The sequence below is a fragment of the Apteryx mantelli genome, chromosome 9 (genome assembly GCF_036417845.1).
Source record: "Apteryx mantelli isolate bAptMan1 chromosome 9, bAptMan1.hap1, whole genome shotgun sequence".
Taxonomy (NCBI): Eukaryota; Metazoa; Chordata; class Aves; order Apterygiformes; family Apterygidae; genus Apteryx; species Apteryx mantelli.
In genome coordinates, this window is record NC_089986.1 from 7,026,616 (window position 1) to 7,049,925 (window position 23,310).

The window sequence follows — 23,310 nt, forward strand, 5'->3', positions numbered from 1 at the left end:
AAGAGTAATTGTATTTCTTTAACTGGAACTTACAAAATATAGACACAGTATACCTGTACAAATTTAATGTTTTTATTTTTCCTGAGGTGTAGGATTATATTTTGGTGGAGAAAAACAGAGACCAAGGAGTAGTGACTTATTTTGAATATGTGAATTCTCAGTTAGATTGAGTTGACATTTCTACAATGATATCTTTAATGAAAAACAAATGAAAAACATAAAAATGCTGTTCTCAAAATGTGGCAACCAATGTGGGAGGTAATTTTATTGTGTACAAGTTATGTTCATCCAAAATCTCCTGAAAGATCATCTACCCCACTTAGTAATTAAGCTCCCTAAAATATGAAAAAACACACAAAACTGCTATAATAATATTGTTACTGAAGCAATGTGCCAATTACACCACCGAGCACTAAAAAAATAACAGCAAAAGGCAATTTAACTAGTAACTGTTCGAAAAACACGAAATAATAAAAGTTTGCCTCTAAGTGCCAAATGACCAGGGATATTTTTCTATGAATATAAACTGCTAAAATTAGTAATTGCTTTTAATATTCCACTTGCATCTAGAGACCGCAGCAGGGATTAGGGCTTTGTTGCCTCTGGGCGCTGAATTAGAGGCAGTTCAGCAGACAGTGCGTTACCTAAAGAACTTGTGATCTTCACAACAAGCAGTTTCAAGCAGACACAAAGAATTGCAGATTTCTTTAAGTAGCGACGCTTAACCTCTCTGCGGAGTTATGTTTTTTATAATAATGGATTAAAAACTCTGACAAATTGATAAAGAATGTCATCTCCCAGAGTGGCGCTGCTAAAATATACCCCCTGCAAATTTTACAAATCAGACACACCTGCAGTTTAGCCGTTCTGGTTTTTATAGTTACATAGTACACATAACATATAATACATTTGATTACCAATTTTATGCTCTGTTAGAGACAGAGTATCATCTTTGAAGACTGTATGTGCAGCTTCAGAGATTTGCATGTATATCTATAAATCCTCATTTGGAGAGGAAATATCCTGTAGGCAAGGAAATAAAGTAACTGTTTGCACGATTCTTTGTGTTTCTGCATTCATCTGGAACATATGGACGTGTAGTAACAAGTATGTTGTGAGCATCTGTGGCCTGGGAGGAAGCGGAAGGAAGGTAGTCTTAGCTTTTTGACAAAAGTCATTTGGAAGGCTGTCTCATCCCCGGTCTCTGGCTTTTCTCTCCCTATTGCTGATACTGTGTAGTTTCATCTAGCCGTAGAATTGCATCGGATCTTCAAAGGGGCTTTGAGCTTTCCTCCTGGCTCTCTAGAAGATTGTTCGAGAAGAGAAGTCCTAATAATTTAACTCTCAGTTTACATTACATGCTACTACAGAGTGCAGTCTTTCTGTCTGAACCTGCTTGTTGACACATCTAAGGCATAAAATGCACCTGTAGTCTGGTCTAACCGTACAGATAAGAGCTTGTACCGATCTGGAAAAATGCCAAAACAGTCTTTCAGGCTTGGCCTAGGTAAAGCCATGCTGAAAACTTTTCACATCAAAATTTAGGAACTTACGATCTCGGTTAGATTAGAACATGATCCAAGTCTAAGGGAGTAAGTCCAGCATTTCTCTACGCGGTCATAAATGAGTAATTCTGCTTTTTAAGTATGTGCTAATTGGAAAAAGATTTTTCTCTTCTCCAGATTTCTAAGTATATGTTTCGGAGCTGATGCAAGGATAAGAGCAGTTGTGAAAGTTGAATAAAACTTGGTAACAGAGATTGGAGGCCTGAAAATACAGGGGTTGAAATGATGCGATATTCCAAGTCTCTGAGGTTCAGCCATCTTTTGCAGACTCTGTAAAGTCTCTGAAATTTGAAGCTAGCAGATAATAAATTGCTAACTTAGGGTGTAAGATTAAAGGTTAGGAACAAATACATTGAATTAATTGATTTCTATTCTGGTTATTCAGCATAGAGACACATTTTTTTAGCATAAAACGTCAATTCGTCATGTGACTGAATTTCTTTTAATAGAAAATCGTCTTCTCTAGCAAGTCAGCTGATTCACAGAAATTGTACATGTCCGTGGTCTTAGCCCGTAGCTAAGAGATTCAATTCAAATAAGCCTAGGACACCAATGGGTTAAGAATGGGTCAGCTAATCCTGATTAAATTTTACCCAGCGATAACTTGCTCGGATGATGCCTGGGGCACAGACTCGTGTTTGCTGGAGCTTTACCTCTCGTGGCTCTTTGGCGTTGCTTCTTGGAGAAAGCTTGTCACTCCACAGCAGGGTCAGCAGGAACACCTGGGTGCCCATGCCATGATTGCTTCAGTTCAGTGTATATTAGTGTAAGCAAATTTTTCTTTACGGTTTAGGCTAAGATACCATGATGTTACTGGAGTAGCTGGAGCATGGGAATCCTTAGCAGGATCTCTTCTGCTGATGCTGCTATGGGAGGTAGATATCTCAGCAAATGGTGGTGGCAAGCAGCTGAGAGTGGCAGTATCTTATGGCAGACACTTAAATTTTGTTAGACTCTGTCTGCCAAAAACCTTAGCTCTGAGTTGAGTATGTTCTGAATGCAAAGCACCAAAAACTCCTAAAACCACAGTAGGAGTACCTTAAAGGTAAAATGCGTGGTGCATCTTAGCTGATAAATAAGCAAGCTTGTTTTTCCTTTCATTTGTGCTGTGCCTTTGCACATACGCTTTTCTCATAGGACACATCCATTGCTTATGTTGTTTTCCTCCGGTGTGTCCTCAGTCAGTTTAGAAATAAGAGTTTCTGCAACAGCCTGTTTGTTGTATGAAACTAAATTGTGCTTCCTATATGCTTTTCTACCTTATGCACTTGTACATACAGAACTAAAGGAGTATTAACTGTTCTTATATGATTGCATTTTTAATTCCCCAAAATGGCAGAAGGTTTTTGCATAAGCTTATAGAAAAGTTTGGCTCTTAAGCCTGGACTGAAATTTGGCAGGTTGACTGTTCTCCAGAAATATAACTCTGGAAAAATTATAAGCTGAAATTTTTTTTTCAGCCTAAGCACATTTCCACCTTCCTACATCTGTTTTTACATGCTCTGACTATGGTATCTGGGGCCAAGTTATGCATATTTCAGAGCTGATTTGCATGGACGTATAGACCAAGAGGTAGCAGAAGAATACTTCTGCCCTATAGTTTGTTTTTAACACATACCTTTTGTGAACAGAGCAATTACTTTGAAAAGTGTGTCAACACAATAGATTGCTGCAGAAAACATTTCGTTATGTTCACACGTGCAGACTCTTCCACAGTAGCAATGTCAGTTAATTTCCGAGTGTTGCTAAGTCTGTACTCACTCAAATAGCACTGTCAAAATTGGTATAAATTTTATGTGGGTAAGGTGAGATTGGTCCTAATGAGTACTCTTATTTTGGTGCTTTCTGCTCCTTTCTTAATTGTTTTATTCTCTAAACACAGGATATTTTGTTCCTTAGCCACATAGTTATCACTAGCAATAGTAAGTCTTTCAATGATTAGTGTGGCTATCTGAGTCTCCAAGAAAAGCAACGTTACCACTATGATTACTTGTGCTGATATTAATTTTAGAAATGTGTTTATGAATAAAACTTAGGACCATTCATTTTCTAATGGAAGAGCAAACCGTAAACAGTGCTGCTTTAAAAATATGTTCGATTTAAATGCTGCCTAATGTGCTCATTTCCTTGCCTTCTCTTCTAGGTGATAGAAGACAACACAGGCGTTCGGAGGGTGGTGGTTACTCCCCAGTCTCCAGAGTGTTACCCTCCTAGTTATCCTTCGGCCATCTCTCCAACCCACCACTTACCTCCATACCTGGCGCACCATCCCCATTTTATTCACAACTCTCATACAGCTTTTTATCCTCCTGTCACTGGACCTGGGGACATGCCACCACAGTTTTTCCCGCAGCATCATCTTCCCCCTACAATATATGGAGAACAAGGTGAGCTGAAAGAAAGTGCTGGCATTTCACACCTCTATTCGGCAGGTTTTAACGGCTAGTGAAACCAAGAAAGGCAGCCAAATTAGAGAATTTGTAGAATGGCTTTTCCCATGTGAATGGAGCCTCCTGCTTTAATTGCCAGAGCAGACAAGTGTCGGGGAGTGTGACCATCCAGAGTGCAAGAACTCCAGACATCATATGCTGTGACTCTAAGTTGCAGATGCAAAAACAGTTTTAATTTGCAAATATAAAGGGAAAATTTTTCTTCTCCTGTGTTCCAAACTAGGGGTGTGAGTCACGCTCATTGTTCTTGCTGCATCATGATGCAGCATCGTACAGAAAACCAGAAAACAAAATTTGTCAATCCTGGCTTGGGAATGTGGGTGGATAAGGGCTTGGAAGGAGGGCTAGATCTGAACAAGTCTCACTGCAGTCATTTCCAGTGGGAGAAGCTGAATACCAGCTTCCTGTTGGCAATAATGTACTTTTTGCCCCCTAGCAGTTTATAGCTATAGTGTTTTTTTAAGAAGTAATAGGCATTTTCAGTTTGTTATTTTGGTTAAGATTGTGCAGTAAGTCACTGAAAAGCATTGATACCAAAGGGTAGCATGGCAACCCTAATCAGACCATAAGTGAATAATTGCTGTAAAAGGAGTGAAAGCGGCATATTTCTGTCTGAACTATGCATTGCTGTGTCCGCTTCACCCTTGAGATAAGTCTTGGTGTATTCTGAAAGAGGGCATTAACCAAAGGAATAATCAGCAAAACTGCTTGAGGTGTTTAACACGGAAATCAGTTCAGGATTCATGTTTTTTACTGCCAAGCTTTGAAACTTCCTGGAATTAATATCCTTTCTAAAGAATTTAAGCTATAGCACCAGGAATGAGGTTTTTTTAGAGTGGGGAGAGAAAAGGCACAAAAAGAAAGGTATCTGTTTATGCTACTCTTTCAGTTTTCTGTTGACCAGCAGACTTCATTTTCTAATGAAGAATGGACCATTGCCGCTGACATTTAACTGGATTATATTGGGAGCAGGGGCAGGAGTGGAAGGGAAGGGGAGAAGAATCTATGCATTCTGTTTTAGCGGTATTTTTTTCTAACATGTACCACATCCCCCCCCCAAAAAAAAGAAAAGAAAAGAAAAGGACTAGCCCTGGTCAAGCAGAATTGCTGATTAATATTGAGTCCACTTGAACATGAAGACAGGTTTCAATTTTTCATCAGGAAAATACTGGCAAGATGAAAGTTCTTTAGCAGGAGACGGTAATCTCACTGAAACTTTACGAATTACTGGGAAACCGCCAGCAGTTCTAGTTTATGTAAAAATATATTTTGAAATGTTTGTTTAAAATATTATGCTGTCCTATATGTAAGTATAAGAAAACCAGCAGGACAGTATAGCCAATCAGATAAATAGGTTAGAAATTTTTCTCTTGACAAGGGATCGGTACAGTTTATCAGGTTGCTTATCAAAGTATTGTGTGCAAATGTTGTAATGTGTTAAGTGAACATGGAGGCTTTCAGCTGCTAGTTAAGTAGATGTTGAATATTTCTATAGCCTGGAGATAGCAAGACAGTGATTCAACTTGAGAAAAAAAATTTTCTTTGGTTGCCTTATTGGAATGACCTATACTTCTAATATGAGAAGAATTAAATGATGAATATTGTACTGATGAATGTTATTTCACCATTCCTCATTTGCTGCACAATGGCTAATACTGTAAATAGAACAATTAGTCTGAGTGTTTTTCTTTCCTAACAAGCACTGTTTGCAAATCCTTCCATCTCAGACATGTCCTTTCACGTCCAAAGTTAACAAAAATTGCATGTGTTTGTGGCATGCTGTTTTTAGGCTGTTAGTTGATGTGAGAATCTGAATATGATCATATACCTAGATAAGGAAGGACAGAAGACAAGGCACCATTGAAAGAGAAAAGGAAAGAATCTGGCTAGTTGAAACAATTTGGAAAATTATGATATGATATGGCAGTCTCACTTAAAAACAAAGTTTCCAACAGCTAGGATGCTTGTTTGCTTTGGAGGTTTGTAAGATGACTTCTGAATGAATGTAGAAAAAGTGTAAAGAATATATTGGATATCGGTTGGTATTTTGCTAACAAAGGCAAAACTGTTAGGGTTTTTTATTGTGTTGTTTTGAGTATGAATTTGTTCAAACTTCAAACTCAAAGCAAGTGTAAAAAAAGAGGATTGAACTGTAGAGAAAAGCAGAAACTTCTCAGATTCCTTCAAGCTGACCTGCCTTAATTTTGAGACAGTTGTTCTTGGAGGAGGGAGGTGTTATATTTGATGAAGTTTATCTGAGGTGCATACAACCCTAGGAAATAGTGTTCTTATGATATTTTTCCAGCTTTCTTAGACAGTGTTTCTTTTTAGCTCCTGTTATAAAACCCAAAGCCTCCACTTCATGCTGGACTATTGCTTCTCTCCTTAGGCAGGCACCATTGAGATGATTGCAAAGTCTATTTATACTGGAAGATTAGGTTGGACGTAGCCAGTAATGGCAGCTTGAAAGCAGTGCGTTATAACTTACTCTGCCCATCAGGTTCTGGGGAAGAAGCTGCTAGATTGCTATGAACTTAGGAAAACTTTTTCCTGGCATTTTTCCTTGAAATCTGGGTCTGTGAAACACACACACTAAGAATGAGGGGAAAAAAAACTATAGGCTTCATTGCTGTATTTAACTTGTTCATAGACACTCGCCCAAAGAGTTCTGAGATCTGAAACCGTAAACAGCACACTTACAACAAAAAAATTCCCAGCCCTGCAGAAGAGCTTCCTTAAGAAAAGGAAAAGACATAGGTTTGTCGTAGAAATGCATCTCTAGAAAAATCTGGCATAATTTCATTTCAAGATGGTCAGGAATTTGTTTTTTTTGAGAAATTGCAATGATTTTGTTGTTGTTCTATGTTAACGTGGGTGAATTCTTTCATTTCAGAAATCATACCACTATATGGAATGTCCAGCTATATTACCAGGGAAGATCAGTACGGCAAGCCACAGCACAAAAAACTCAAAGACAGGCAGATTGACCGCCAAAACCGTCTGAATAGCCCTCCTTCATCCATCTACAAAAGCCATATAGGCAGCTGCACGACTGTATATAATGGTTATGCAAAGAGTCACAACGGAGCAAGCAGTGGAGGAGGAGGAGGAGGAGGTGGTGGCGGGGGGGCACCAGGAGTGAAGAAACCAGAACGCAGAGCAAGAAGCAGCCCAAAGTCAAATGAACAAGACCCACATGGTAAAGACAGTTTTATTTATTTTTAATTCCTTTTTATTGCACCTTTCCGGCTTACAACCGCCTGTATATGGATCTAGTAACTATGCCAAAAAACACTACCACCCACACATAAAGACAGTGTTAATACAGTGTGAACTTAAATATAAATGTTGAGCTTGCTATACTGTATTTGTTTTGTAAGAGGAACCCGTTACCTCCCTATCTTTCATGATTATTCCCTGGTAGCTGCAGCATCGTTTTCTTCTTAACTATTTGAAAAATAATTGCATTTTACGGGCAAGTTCTTGGTTTTATTTTTCTTTTCGCACAGGCATCTTGATGCCTCACAAAAATCCTTTTGTAAATTTGAGCTATAAGCAAAACCTGAGTAGTAGGTGGTGCTACTTTGCATCTCCTGTGTGACTCTATTAAACTTACTAGAGCATTTAGAGATATTGCTAAAAAAAACAGGTTTGCTTATGGAAAAGTTCAATGCAAATCAAATTGGTTGAGTCAGAAGAAATTCAAGAAAAATATGCTTAATCTTAGCAATTGGGATTTGTGGTTAACTAAGCGTGGCTACTACAGAAATAATTTTCTTCAACATTTCTGGAGGTTTATCATAAAATATTTGAAAGCCTTTGGTAAAACATTAGGTCATTCATATAATCAAATCTCTTGTTTACCACCAGCCATTCCACATATAGCCTATTCTACCTAAATTTAGCTCAATAACTTGTTTTAATCAATTATACTTTTCATCTCTTCTGTTTTCTTGCTGTCTCCTTTCTGATTGTTACAACTTCAATTGGCTGAAGAAACTTTTATGCAGTAAGCAACCTAATAACAAGCTCAGTCTAAAATATTTACAATATAGTTTAGTGCACTCTGAAATCTGTTATGTGGATTTATGCAGACAACATAGTTTTTCCATTATCTAAATATTGTGTATGCTTATTTGTCTGTATACTTTTACTCATGAGAAATAACTGCAAGAAATACTCAGGAAAAGTAACTTCCTCGATAGCTGAAAGAAGAAAAATTGCCCGTAATGTACCAAGGAATGAGGATATCCAACCATGTTTCAGATTCCTTAGGATTAGTGGAGAGCTGTATTTAGGACTATTTTAATCCAAGAAAGTTAAATTGAAAGTCTTCACATGAGGAACAAAGTTTAGTGTTTTGTCTTAGAAGAGCACTTACCAAGAATTTCAGAAACAGAGCAAAGGCCAAATAGTCCTATCTAACATGGAGACTGGAAAGTGTCACCTGAGCCTGAATGTTACTTAGGACATTCATGGTCCTAGGCTGTATATAGGCAGTACTTGGGAATCTCTTCATTATGGTAAACCCTAGTGGTTCTTTTTTAATTCATGTTTATATCTTGGGGGGTCATCCCCCCTCCTTGTTCTATTTTCAGATATTGTATGTAAGATCTGCCCAAACAGCTGTAGGCAAAGTCTTGACTAACTACAAGCTGCCTTTCCTCTGATGCAGAGGGTAGACTTCCTAATTATTTCTTGTCAAATCAGTCCATAGCACCTCTAATACTGGTGCTCACGGATGGGCGTTCTTTTGTGTCTTTAGTCTGTGGTGGAGTTAATGAGGATGAAGCATCTGCATGAAAGACCTGGAAAAAAGTACAGTCGTGGCATTTAAACTGCAACATAGCTTCAGTGGGTGTTAAATCTGCCTGGATACTCAGTTTTAAAATAAACTACTTCTAAGAGTATCTACATTAAGGCCTTTCTGCAACCCTTGTGTTTGACTCAGTTTTTGTCTTGGAGTAGCATGCCCTATTCCAGCTGAAGAGCCTGAACACTCTCAAAACGCCAAGAAAATGAGTGAAGTCAGGGCCGTGGAACGTCTGGTCCGTCAGCCAGAGCGAGCCTGAAAAGTGGGAACAGGCCAAATGATGGAGTCCTCCCCCAAACTGTGGAAAAATCCATAGCAGGAGGCCATGTAAATAAGTATCAATCGTCGCACCCTCCTGCTAAATCAAACTCACTGGCATTTTAAAATTAGGTGCTATATCTACTTTCAGTAATGATTGTCCACGTTCTCAGACTACTCTGGGATTAAGTCCATGTCTGAAGTATGCTTATAGTGTAGAAAGGAGGAATAGGAATATGAAAAACAATACTGTGCACTGAAATGCAAGCTTTTTCACATCAAAGTCTGTTTATTAGGAATATTCATACATGCATACTTGTATACCGAAGCACAAATTTCTGCAGAAAGGTTGTTGCAGAGGCTTTGTAATGACTTCTGGTGAACAGAGCCCTAAAATAGGTTCCCACTTGCTATTTATAAGCTTACAATCACAGCTGCTATTTTATATTTACATTATCTGTTTCTACTTGAGGTGTTTGAGGATTTATTGCTACCTGATTAAGAGGGCCACAGAGGTAACTGGGATGAGAGTGAAAAGCAGGCTGGTACCCTCTGATAATTTTGGTTCGTATCCTTAAGATAGTTGTCTGTTTAGAGTAGTTAAGACTGTGAGAAGTAACAAGTAGCAAAGCTATTTAAACCTTCAACTTTCTGTATAGGTGTATAGGTTTAAGTCTGCTAACGGTTAAAACTTTGATGACATTGTATTGCTGCTTCCAAAACTGCAGAATATCCTGGAAAACCTATAAAGTGTATATAATATGTAAAGAATAAGAGTCTTGGTTTAGAAAACCAGGCTTGCACAAAAGATATTTTAAGAGGCAAATAGGCATGTACAAACTTAGGGTAAAACAACTCGGGTACGGGAGAACTGGATGAAATGGGTTCGTTTATGTGAATTTACTACTCTGCGTCACGGTGTATTTTATAGTGTGTCCTTTCGAAGCTGGTGGTTGTGTGTCTGTGACATGGTAGCTGGCACGCTGGTCCGGGGCACGGGAGCCGTGCGGTGAGCCGGCTCCCGTGACTCCGGCAGGCAGGCTGCCGTCACCGACACGGTCGCGGTGCCGCGCTGGCTGCCGGGAACGGTGCTTTAGGGTCCCTATACATAACCGGTGCAGAAACGCGCAGGTCCTCGATTCCGGTGACTGCAGTTAAGCAGAACGTACCGTGGTTTGCCTCCTTCTAATGTTGAACAAATCAGGGCTTTTCCAAGCTGCTGATTTCAGTACTGGTAGAAGAAAGGGGTTGGTAGCATCACCAATAGTACTAAAATAAAGTACATAAATGTTGTTGAGTACTTCTGGTTTACTCGTCTTATCAACAGCAGATCTACCACACTCTCCCTTCATCTACTCTGTGCTCTATACAGAATATGTGCTCTAAACAGGGTATGATGGTACATTAAAAACATGTTAGTGCTTCTGTTATAAACCCTTATCCCAGGCTGGCCCTGTAGCATAGCATCATGATGTGTTTTTCACATGGAAATGACAGTTTCAGTTTGGGGATAGAAGTCCATTGCCTCCAGCCTTTTGCATTAACAGCATTGAGCCTTCGTGGTGGGAGGTGCGCTTGTAAATAAAGATTTCTGCTTTATGCTAGATGCTGTAAAAATGCCATTTTAAGGTGAAAAAGGAAGAAATACTGATGGCTTTAAAATGTCCAAAAAGGTAACAGCTGCTCTGAGCAGTTGTGGTGGTAGGTAGGATGCGGTCTTGTACAGGCAGACCTAGACGTGTGCCGTGGGGATAGATGTATGCAGCAGGGGCTCCGGTTTTAAGAGCCATACTGTAGCTTTTCTGTGGAGCTGTTCTAAAAATTGAATGGAGAGGAGGGGTCAGTGGGTTTCTTTTTTCCTTTATTATGTATAAAGAAGCCTCGCCATTTAAAGAGCTGTGAGGGGAAATCCTGTCCCATTCATGCTGTCTTTTATGAATTTGGGTCTGAGTCACTTCCTTCTCATGCGCTCAGTGGTTCACTTGTTGGTCATGGAATGATGCAGTGGTTTGAAGTTCTGTGTGTGACTGCGAATAGTGTGGGAACATGAGCAGTTTTGAGAATGCTTAAAATGCTTTTGCCTGTTTGTTAATAAAACTTTTTTTTTCGCCCCTCAGATAAAATCTTCCCCCTCCCCCCCCCCCCCCACTGAAGCTTTAAGAACCTAATATAGCCCAAACCAGAACACTTAAAAAGAGGAAAAGTAAAAATTGGGAAGTGGAATTGTTACGTATCTCCTTGCCCACGGACTGGGTGGGTCCTGGAAACTGGATCCCGGAATGGAGAGGCGTCCAGGCAGGGGGCTGGGAGGCAGTTTCCCAGGCCGAGGTGCTTCGCCCGCCCCTGGCTTGCAGAAGCGCTGTGCAGGTGTTGTGTTGTCAACGCTTTGCCACACGCCTGGAGAGCAGACTGCCCCTTTTGGGCCGTCCCGCCCCGAGCCCGGCCTCGTTCTGCGCACCGATCCCTTCTGCTCCGCCAGCACCCACAGCGCTCACGTTAGGCAGGCTGGAGGATCCCGTCCTGCCTAGTCCTTTTGGTATCTGTTTGCAGGCCTGTTGTCCGTGAGCGTGTCTAATCCTTTTTCTGGACCGGCTAATGCTGCCGTTTGCCTCTGTCCGAAGCAGGCTTGCTTGCCGTTCAGCTGCCCGGAACGAGTGCTCCTGGCTTGACGTACGCTTCGCTGCTCCGAGCGGCTGGCTTGGAGCAGGTGGCACTGGCGTGCCTTAGACATGGGTTAGAGAGGGGAGGAAAAACGATTAGAATGCGATTTAATAGTTCAAAGAGTAGTTTTTGACTATGGATAGATCATAAACTTTTGTGGTATTGTTATCATGTATGCACAACCCACTTAAAAACTCCGGTATTGCTTTCTTAAGGCTGAGGTTTTTTAAACTTGGTTTTGTGCACGAAGCGGCCTTCAAGTGTTCCCAAGGGCCCAGACCCTTCCCTCAGGTGCTTCCCGTTCCTGCGGGCATGGCTAATGCCCACTGCCCTGGAGATCTGCCTGGCTATACGTGCTCGTCCCTTTGAGGTGAACGTGTGGGGAGTGCCTGGAGCATGGACTTGGCAAAAGAACGTTCTAGCTATGGCTGTTTTACTTGGAAAACATTTTAAAAATTCCTGAAGTCAGCAAGACAGAAGTTCTGAGATGAGTCTTTCTTGCTGCTGATCTTATCTCTTTTCTTGCTTCCTAATCTCTGTTGGATGTAGTTTTTCTTTTTGCCCATATGTCTGAACTGAGAGGCTGCCATTTCCATAGAGAAAACCTTCCGCTGCAGGTCATTCAGCAAGCTGCTGACACAGAGTTAAAGTGGGCAAGTGGTGTTAGCCTGGGCTGGTGCTAGCCAGAGCTCATCCCAGCAAGTCTCCTCGAGCTATGGGAGACATGCTCAGCGAGCCAGTGGTATGTAATGCAAAGTGGAGGACACAGTATGAAATAATTAGAACTGTCTGTTTCCTGATACAGGCCTATCCTCTTTTCTGTGTGTTTTATAGCATCTAAATAGGCTTAGAATAAGTTTTTTTAAAAGTAAATTTGTTCAGGTTTCTTGCACCCAGAGCCCGTGAATTAAAGGTGAATTGAGGGAGAGGGTGAGGGTGATTCAGTGCCCAAGGGAACCAGGCAAAGTTTCTCTGCTTACTCATTCTGGAGCCTGCAAAGCCGTTCGGCTCCAATCCTGAATCTGTTTTGCAAGTATATTGGACTGTGCAAGGTTCTTTAGTGTTTTTAGCAAGTCCAGGCAGAGACGAATCTGATCCTAATGTTTATTATGGATTTGTACACAGTTACCTCCTTAATATGTTTGTAAGATCCGTGTCATGTAGGCTTTACAGGGCTTGCATTTAAGGAAAGTGAGAAGAACTGACCTCTTTTTAAAGTCTCTGTGTGTTGTATACATATATGTCTGTGTTATTTGTATTCTGTGTATTCTATAGATTTAAAAGCTTAATTGTGGTCCATTTAAGAAGAGGGGCTGAGAAACACTACAGGATATATAATGTTTATGTTCTCCTAGCCAGGAACTGTACATACTAGTACATATTAGTACATACTAATAAGGACCTTTATTATACCAATGCAAAAAATGGTCTGTGAACAAAACTTGTCATAAATGGTTCTTCTGCTAGCATATAAAATACCCCTGGCATAAGTGCAGCTTCCCTTGTTTCCCTTAATATATTTGCTTCTATAAAAACAAAGAAGACAAACTGTCAAAACTGACACAGTGATTTTTATTAGAAGTATGGGGGGAAAAAAACACTCTGCAGACTAAAATACATTTGTCAATAAATGTGACTTCTAGTATTACCCTGAGTAATGAAATATGAAATGTATTTACTCAAAACAGAGAGCCTTGTTGAATCTTGTGAGTATAGATTAGCATTACATAGGAAATATGAAGTTGTATTACTATTCTTACTGCTTTTTTTTTTTACAGTTTCAGCAAATAATATTACCTGACTGAATTATTTAGTCTTATATCTAACTAGAAATATATATTCCATGTGTTGTATGCTTTTTTTAAGTTTCAATAAATGAAAGAAAATATGATGCATTAATTAGGCACTAGTTTGAACTTCAGAAACCAGTTAAGTTGTGATACCAGGGTATTTCCAGTACAATATTCTTGTATGTCTACCTTAACTCTTACATCATTACAGAGCTTGTGTTTTTTATTTGTGTGTGTTTTTATTTGAATATTTGTCTACTTGTTAAACATTCTTTATCTCTCATATTTTCTCAAAAATAATAGGTTATGCCATTGTTTATCTATGCAGGAGACAAAATGGTTATGTTTTTCAGATACTTCTAATCTTAACAGACTGAGAATATATCTTTGTGTATCAGAGTCAACTCCATTAGCTGGACCACACAGATTTTACATAATAATCAAGTAAATTAAGTGAGCCCACTTAAGTGGGCTCATATAGACTGACAAATATGTTAGAAACATATTGACATTATGCAGAGTTCAAGCAAAGTGCATTCCCAAGTTCATGTCAATCTGTATGCATGCAAGAGTGTATCCAGATCAGGTTTAATTTATGGTTTTTCTTCAGCAAACAGAATTTATCCAGGATCACTGAGAAAGGTACTGTACTGAGGGAGAGAAATGGATCTCTGTTTCCTCTGCTTCCTGGAAGCTGACTTGCATTGTGAGGCTCTGCTGGAGAAAACTAAAAGGATAAATATCACAAGTAAACCAGTGATACTGAAAAACTGGTCCATGCTCAGTGCTAACATACTCCCTCCCTCAGCCCTTGCTTTGTCCAGCTTCAAGAACAGCGGTGTTTTGATTTGAGCTGCCTATGAGTAGTCCCTTGTAGTGCATCTTACCACGACCAACTTTTTCCCCAGAGGTCCACCGCACACAAAATAATTTTAAAGGGATTTACAGGCCTATGCAAGTTTGTCTTCATGTGAAACATTGGGAGCGTGGAGGTATTTTTATACAGTATTCATACTTGCTGCAGGAACAAAAACAAAGTTTATTAGAAGTCTGAATAATGTTACAATCCTACCTTCTTTAACACCACGTTTTCTTTTTCCTAGCAGAAAGCTGTTTTGTGCTTCATTAGCACAGAAGCTTGCGAACTGGGGGGCTGGAGATAGATATTCACACTCTATTTTTATGCCCTTATCTTGGAATACTAAAGAACCAGCTTCTTAACTTAGGCACTGGAAGTTGTTGATAGAGGTTTGCTTCATCACCTGAATAGGAGCATAGCCTAGCCTCCTAATTTAATTTCACAATACCGTCTTGAGTCTCAGCTTTTTAAAAATGTGATTATAAATATGTCAAATTTGGATTCATCCAAACTTCCCGCAATTGAAAAATATAAAGAAAACTTCTAGCTGTGGATAGGCAGAAAGCCTTGATTTGGCATGATTAAACGCTGCTTGAGAGGTGGTCTCCCGGGGTCCCGCAAGTTTGGGGCATAAATAGGGCAGAACGAGCGGCCGTGACTCTCGTTACATTTTTCAGTCTCGTCACAGAAGGTCAGACAAAATAAACCTCAAGTGAAGCTCCCTAAGCTTGCTAGCCTGTTAAAGAGACAGGTCAGAGTCCATCTAGGAAAGTGGAGGGAACATTTAGTAAAGAGTAGGGAAATCAGGATCCAGGGTTCTCATTTGACACTATCACTGATTTAAAAATCCTTTCAATTGTGTCTGGAGTTTTTCCCCAAGGCTGTTCTTCACAGTCCTGATCAACCCCACGTAGATTCTCTCATTCTTCTCATCTGCTTTCATCCCTCACTTGTCTCATATTGCTGCCACAGTCTCTCTGGGTGAAGAGAGCTGGATAAGCTATCAGTTCCATGATTTATCAAGAAGTTGGTTCTGAATGACGTAAGGCACAGCCTCTTCCCCCAGAGGATCTTCATATTATCTCAAGAATTTCCAGCTTCTGCTGGAACTGACAGACAAATCCAAAAGACTGAAATCTGAGTCTGAGTATTTTTCCTAGGAGTTTACGTAATTTATAGATGCTCAACCAACAGGAAAGAAAATCAAGTACACTTTCATCCTGCTTAAATAAATCCCTGTGTCGGGAAGAAAAGTTACACAAAGGTCTCAGAGCTTCAGAACAAGATAAACAGTGTGTTCTGACCATTTAATAGGAGATAATGTGGACCACCGACGATTACATACAAAGAGAGGCAGAGATGCTTTCCTTGTCTGGAAGTATCTGGGACACTGAGCCAGAAGGGAGAGTGTATTTATAGTAAAGAGGTAGAACATTTCCTCCCTCCAGAGTATAAAAAATAAAACACCTTCAAGTCGAACAATTTAATGAGCAACAAATAGGGATTTGTGTAGCCAGATGTTCTGAACAATGTCTGTTTGTGTATTCGTCTGAATTTACAAAGGCAATGAACTGAAATTTCATGTGCCACTGAAGTTAATGGGATTTGTTTACCTAGCTCTTTTAGGCTGTGCTACAAAACCCGTTATTTAGTTTTGTTTTCAGAGGGAGGATGGAATTTGATTTCAAAAGTTTTTGTGATCTTCAGTATCTTTTATTTGGGGAGGGAGGGAAGCTTTATTTTAAAAATGCAGCCTACTGTTTTAGGCAGGGAGATGTTTTTGAGTATTGCAGTGAACAAAATGGGTAAAATTTCTTTTAAATGAAGTGGTCATTTCCATCTTCTCCTAGGTTTATTATATAAGATTTTGTCCTGAAGCTTGGGTTTGCCTTTTTTGTTTATTTTTTTCTGTAAGGAGCTGTGCTAAAAGCAGCTGCTTTCATTTACTGTGATCCATGTGACTTTTGTCTGAATTTCATCTCAGCAATGAAATCCAGATCAAGTTGAAATTCCTGTAGCTTTGTTGAAGCCTTCCCAGTGAGTTGTAACCAGGTGGATATTTCTGTAAGCTATTTTAATTATTTGGAAAGATTCTTGGTGCTGAAGCTGATTGTGTAAATGTTTGAGGTCGCGTGTTGTCCTCTTTCTATCCGGTAGTGGAAATTGCAGGGGCCGTTCTTCTGACTTGGTTATGGTTAGTTGGTATAGACACGTAGATTGGTTTCTTTAGCCATTATCTTGAGCGTATTCTTTGTAGCACAGCAATGGGAGGCACTGATAACATGTCAACTTTTTTAAATTTTGTATTGTAGGAAGTTTAAGTGTTTAAAAAACAGTCCTAGTAGCGAATGTGCCATAAGGTTTTGAAGAGCGCCGGGCTCTCATGCTGCGGTGTGTGCTGGAGCTGTTGGAGGGGATTAGAGGGCACAGCTGGGGAGCAGCTGGACTGCCTACAAACTCGGAGCTGAGCCCAGCCATAAACCAGCGTTGGCACAAAACCCATTTGCTTCCTTGCAAACTCGGTTCTCTTGCTCCTCCTGGGATGATAATTCTCATCACGCGGGTTCCTCAAGATACAGTCTGTTTAATAAAATTCTAATGCAGGTAGTCGTAGTTCATCATTCAGATTTGATTGCAAAATAATTTGGTCTGCGGTTATTTGAGTAAATTGATTGTCTTCTGCCACAAGGAAGATGGTTTGTTCTGCTCTCAATTTAGAGGTGTCTGGCTTGGGTTAAAGAGGCAGCTCTTCGTCTTCCCCATCTCCGAGGTGTGGTGGCTGGGCTAACTGTAACGAAAAAACTGTTCTTTTCTCGAATTACTGTGATGTCCACCTACTCACTGCAGTCTGGTTATCTCATAGTTTTCATCTGGCAAAAGGGGTAGATAAATTACTTTGGTTTAACAGAAGAGCAAAGATGGGGTTCCTTCAAAAATATTGCAACTCTGTAGCCGTTCATCTAGGCTGACAGTGAAGAACCCCAGTGCTGGTTCCATGAACAGACTCGATATTCCAAGAATCATAATTTGGAGTGAATTCTTCTTAAAAATAGACTTTTCCAGTGGAATGTAACTTCTTTTAAAAAACATGTAGACACTGTAAATACTGCATAAAATATTTCAACTTAATATAAATGTTAAAGTTAGGCAGAGTGATAAAGATGACAGAGTTTTGTGCTTTTGTCCTGCTTTAGAGAAAGTTCTGCATGTTTACTTTCTCTTGAAGGGCTAATAACTCGCTCTGTTTCAGAGAGTGAAATAGTGGTTATTGCTAAAATCTAGCATTCCAAAGCACTTTTCATTCCCCCCAGTAAAATTTAAAGAGACATTTCTCCCTTAATTTCTTCTTTGACTCAAGTGAGGCTGAGTAGTTGTGACTGAGGGTAAAACTTAGCCTGTGGTTATTTTCTTAAAGTTTCTTAGACTATACTGGGCAGCTTCATGCCTTTGCATTAGGGAAGTGCTCCCCTGCCTTCATATTGTTGCAGCAAACTCAATGGCTATACAAGGTTCATTGCCAAGGAGAATGTTAATTTTGGCTGCAGAGCTCAGTTTAATCCAGACCGAGTTTGGAGCTCCTATGGAGTTCACTTTGGTTGTGCTGTCTGATTGTGTTCCTGTGCAAATATGCAGATTTTCAGGTTATTTTGCTAGTTTTTTTTTTTTAATCAGAAAAATGCTATTTTGTACAATGGGCAGATTATCAAAGGCTTTCTTTGGCCGTTTGTCATGCACTTGTATTTTTGAAGATTGAGGGGGAAAAAAGTGAGTTTTGCATTAGGTTCAATACAGATGCCATTGTCTCTCTGTGTTGGAGATATTTCAGAAAAAAATGTTTCCTGGCTGGCGTGGGGCAGTAGTCATAGGATACAAAAGCCTTTCGCCCTTTGCACCCAGGCTTGAATGCCGCCAAGGCCGGTAACAGTGGAGGCTTGTAAGAGTCTGCGCGTTAGAGGGCGGCTGGTTTCCGTTCGGTTCTTAGAGGGTGCAGGGATCACCTCTGAGACTGCCAAGCCAGCTGGCCATCTCGGCGGGAAGGCTAAGGAGTGAAGTGGCAACAGAGACCAAACCACGCGCTTGCTGTCTGCTGCCGCTCGAGCTAGCGGTGCGATGCGACGGAGCTGTCTGCGACCTGCTTGTCCAGAGAGGGCTGTAAGTTCTGGCGCTGTCAAACTTGTGCTTTTCACCAACATAAAACTCGGTTGAGAGGAAAAGAAGAAGAGACACCTCCCTTTATCGTTTGGATGTGTGGGTTTGGGGTTTTTTTTTAGGCTCTGGCTTTGCCCAGCAGCTGAGAAGTCAGTTGCTGTGGTTGAAGGGAACCTTTTATTTCAGAGAGGAAATCTCGCATCTGTAAATGCCAGATAACGTCACTTCACAGCTGGCATCAATGAGACGTCCTTGTGAGTCGCTATTGAGGCCTTTCACGTTTTAAGAAGGATGGGTATCTTAGCCATTCAGTTGGCTCTCCCCTCCTCCTCCTCATCTGCACTGGAGAAACCTGTAGGGCTTTTACGACCGTGTCATTTGTGGCAGCCTGCAGCAATAATAATAGTAACTTGGTGCTCTTTGCAGAAGTTACTTCTCCTTTTGAATGACCGCTCAGTTCATCAGACTTGGAGGGCTGCCTGGGGCTGTCTTGCCAGATTGTACCATGACTCCTGAATACTAATGAAGGAGAGACAGACAGGCAGCCACAGATTAAAGTGACAGGAAATAAGGAGAACCAAGAGAAGGAAAGCATGAAGCAGTACACGAATGAAAGGAATTAAGGATAAAGCAATGCCACACATTCCAGCTATCATAGGAAATCATAAGGTATTTGGAGAACTTCAGTACGTCTAGAAAAAGGTTATCATGTACTAACAAAGCTTGCAGCTGAAATGAAGCATTAGGGGTTTTTTACCCTGAAAGCAGGAGTCCGGAGCTCTGGGAAAATTGTAAGATGACCTTTCAGTCTCATTGTCAAAGCAAAAATATTATTTCTTGTTCAAATTGAACAGCATCAGTGGCAATTCCGAACAGACTTATAAACACCTGAAAGAAGAGATAGAAGAATGTTTTACAAAGATGTGTCAAAAACATGTAACTCTCATAAATCCAACCAAATCAGAAATGACGCAGAAGAGAAAGAAAGTCAACAGAAACCAGAAGGAAGATAAAGAATTAATGCTTGTTTAAAAGGAAGAAACCTGAATAAACCCTTGTGTTGTGTTGTAGCAGGTCTCAGCAGTCAAACCAGACAAGGTGCAGGAGGAGACAATGGCTAAAATCACTCCCTAACTGGAAAGGAAGGATTGTGTATCACTTTTTATTTCCATTTACTTCAATCTCATAATGTTACTCTTGGTAAACTCTAATGCCATACAGTGTAACAGTATCTAATGCTTCTACAGAAGGGGTAACGCTAGGGGGGAAAAAAATTCGTTTCAAAATCTGCCCCCAGCCCAAGTTGACTGTGGTGAGTCCTGGCACTGAGCCGATGTTTGCTCTCATGCCAGTTCGGCGTGTCACCCGTGGAGCGATGCTCTGTGTCCCCTCCTTGGCCAGAAGGTGAGAAACTCAGATTTGTACAAGCTCTTTTGTTCAACCTTACTAATAGCTGTCACACACACGAGAATTTGCCAGTATGGAGAGGCTTTAGCATATAGCGTATCGTTACCTGGCTCGCACACGTGGGTGCTTGCTTGCCTGCCTGCGCAAACGGACGCTTTTGCCCGTGCCAGCGCAGCTTAGAAGAGCTCTTTGAAACTGTAGCCTGTAGCATTTAGATTATGCTAATAAAAAATCAACAGAATTTTAAATAGTTATTCTTGGTTAGCTACTTTTGTATGATAGCTATGCCATTTTTAAAAGCTTACTTTAGAAAAAGAGAGACTGGTGGCCACTGCATGTGGCAGCCTGTGTCTTCGGCCTGTGTTTATCTGCAAAGATCTCTCGGTGCTTTCAAACCCGAGGAGCATGCAGGCTTCTGTTGCATACTAGCAAAAGGGAAGCTGCCTAAAATATAAAAATTATTTTGACACAGAAAATAAGCTAAAGCAAGTCAAAAATACAAAAGAGAGCTCTCCAGAAAGAGCTCCTGTGTGTAAGTGCAGTTTCCTGTTCTAGCAAATGTGACTTGCACTTTCTCTGTTTCTGTTTAATTTGGTGTTCCTTCAAAAACAGCCAGCTGCAGCCATATGTAGTGTGCTGCATCTGTTATCTTCTTTGTAAGAGATACAAACCACTTTCTTAAGATATAAAATGTATGTGATATAGATGGGGGTACTATATTTTTACTGAGAAAGCCCTTTTCTGCCTTCTAATGGACCAACTGCATGTTCACAGCGGGAATTCACTCAGATCTTTCGCCAATAAAGTAGGAGTTGTTATTGCTGTGTTCCAGCAGTAGCAACAAAGAAGTACAAAAAAACCAAAAGCAACATGTCACTTGCACTCCGTTTGTCCCTTGCATCCAGTATTTCATTTCCCTTGTTGGTGCAACTGATCTTGTTCTCCTTGCTCTGTTCCAATGAAAAATGAACGTCAAAACAAAATTGGGAGAGAGGGAGAATTGAATGAACTTGCACTTATTTTTAACACAAATTTTAGCAGAAGTGACTTCATTACATACATCTGGGTGCTTCCACATCTGCTTGATGTGAAAACATCTGATGTTTGTCCATGTGATGGCAGATATATGCAGAATGCTGACTTGAAACAGAAGGACAAACCAGATGAAATGCATTTGTACTACAGGTATTTTCCCCACTGATAGTGGGAGAGCAGTAGGAGTAAAACTATTGAGTTAATAGATATGCACTATGGCCCGGAAAATCTTTGAAACACATATTTAAATTCATGCCTAAATTACAAGGGTGCTGAGGTACACACTTTAATTATCCTTTGCCTTAATTCCCAGTGAGTCAGGATTGTAAGCATACCTCTCTAACTAAGGATTTATTATTATTATTGACATCTGAAAAATATATATTTCTATTTTTTTATGCTGGATTTTTGATTTGTTTATGACTTCAATTATTTAGGGAGTGACTTGGTTTTAGATGCTACCTACATAGGGTTTAGTTTTTAAAGCAGAGTGCTGAAAGATAAGCTCATAGACATCGAGTGAGGCATTTTAGCAGGAGGATTAAGATAGCAACAGTGGGAAGGTTCTTAGAAATAGAAGACTTACGGGAGGTGCTCATGCACAGAATTTATTTATTTTTAAGAATTAGAACATGTTTCAATGGTTGGATCTTTTCTGAAAGCAGGAAAACTTTCAGCTCCCTAGCTTGAATGTGGGAGCTGCAGTCATGTTTTATTTCTAATGTTTTTATCAGCTTTCGTGTCTTTAGCAGAAATTTGAAATATTTATTATTTAGAATTGAAAACTTATGCAGGCATTTGTAGGCTTAATTAGTGATTTTCTTTGGGGTATTATGTTTTAGTGTGGTGTCATTGACTCTTTTGAAGATAAATATTTCTTTCAAAAGTTTTTGATTATAAAGGGCTCCCAAGTTTTGCCTGTTGCAAAAAAAGAGCAGAACAGAGGTGCATAAAGCACTGTGTGTCCAGGTTGACACTGGACTTTGCTCTTGCTCAGTGTTACGCCTGTTAAGCAGCACATCTCCTTGCTGTTCATCCCTGCCCTGTCCTGCATGGAACTACCTCCTGGACAAACTGGAAGGCTGTATCAGATTAGATTAGGCATGAATCTGTCTTTGGTCTAATTTTATTCGATATTTTCATTAAGGACTTGAAGAATGGAATAGAAATTGATTCTTATTAAATTATATCAGGCTCTGATAGGGTTGAGAGTGCTTGGTGGATAAGGGGAAGGGAAGGAGGACATGATGGTCAAACGGCCTTGACCAAAACAAACAAAACCCCCCGAAAAACAAACAAAAGAACAGTTTGATCAAGATGAGGGCAAAGTACTACATTTTAGCCAGTCATTCTCAAACTACTTTTTTCCTATGCGAAGTAGCGCTGGGAGATAGAGTAGACCGCTAAATAAACATGAGTCAAGTTGCCCTGTTTCCGATGAGAGAACGAAACGTCCAAATGAACTATGTGAGCAGGTAGGTCTCTCCTCCCTGGGTGTTGCCAAGGCCTCAGCTGGAGCACTGTCGCTGGTGCTGGTACCACATCTGCAGAAGGGTGTAGACCAATTAAAAAAAAAAAAAAAGCTGCAGGACAGCAGTAAGTGTGATCTGCGATCTGGTATATACAGTCTGTGAAAGAAATGGACTTCTTACCATTGAAAAGAAAGATGTCTCTGAATATGTGAAAGGCTGCCAAAAAAGAAGGTGTTGATAAACTTATCCCCAATGGATGTACAGGAAAGAAGTATTACATTTGAGTTGCAGCAGGAAAACTTGAGCAGAAATGGGGAGGATAGTTAGGTGTTGAAATAGATTGCCTAGCCTAGGAAGGCTGCAAGATTGCCATGGCCATGGGTTTTTTTATTACTATTTTTTAACTTTTAAGGAATGGATTGAAAAAGATCAAACATGATCTTGTTTTGGGGTAGGGATATAGACTCAATGACCTTGTGACATCCCCTCTAGTCTTGTTTTCTGTGACTCAGTTGCATCATGGCATCCTAAATTTTAGGTTCATTCTTGTATAAGGATTTTTTTTTAATGTGTATTTCTAAAATCAGCTGAAATGAAAAAGTCTACGTGTTCTTTTTCTGTCTGAAACTTTGACAACAATAGGCACTTGACGGAGGAGAGGTACTGTGTACTGAAGTGTGTGGTTTTTTGCAAATTGTAGGTTGTGCTGTACGTGACTGATAGAAGATATTTCCTAGCATAAAAGCTGGTCCCAGCCCCAATAAATCTGGAATAAATTCTGAGAAAGCATGTTATGTTATGACTGGCATATCTGTGAGCATGGAGCTCTGCTTGAGAGTTAGACTTAAAGT

General features: G+C 40.1%; 1 protein-coding gene across 1 annotated transcript in view; it reads left to right on the top strand.

Moving 5' to 3' along the window:
* Nucleotides 1–23,310, top strand: part of FNDC3B (fibronectin type III domain containing 3B) — a 225,358-nt gene that overhangs the window by 118,850 nt on the left and 83,198 nt on the right. The window contains exons 5-6 of the mRNA XM_067301623.1: nucleotides 3,709–3,952; nucleotides 6,909–7,214. Coding sequence (XP_067157724.1) covers nucleotides 3,709–3,952; nucleotides 6,909–7,214 — 550 coding nt within the window. The remainder of the gene's footprint in view (nucleotides 1–3,708; nucleotides 3,953–6,908; nucleotides 7,215–23,310) is intronic.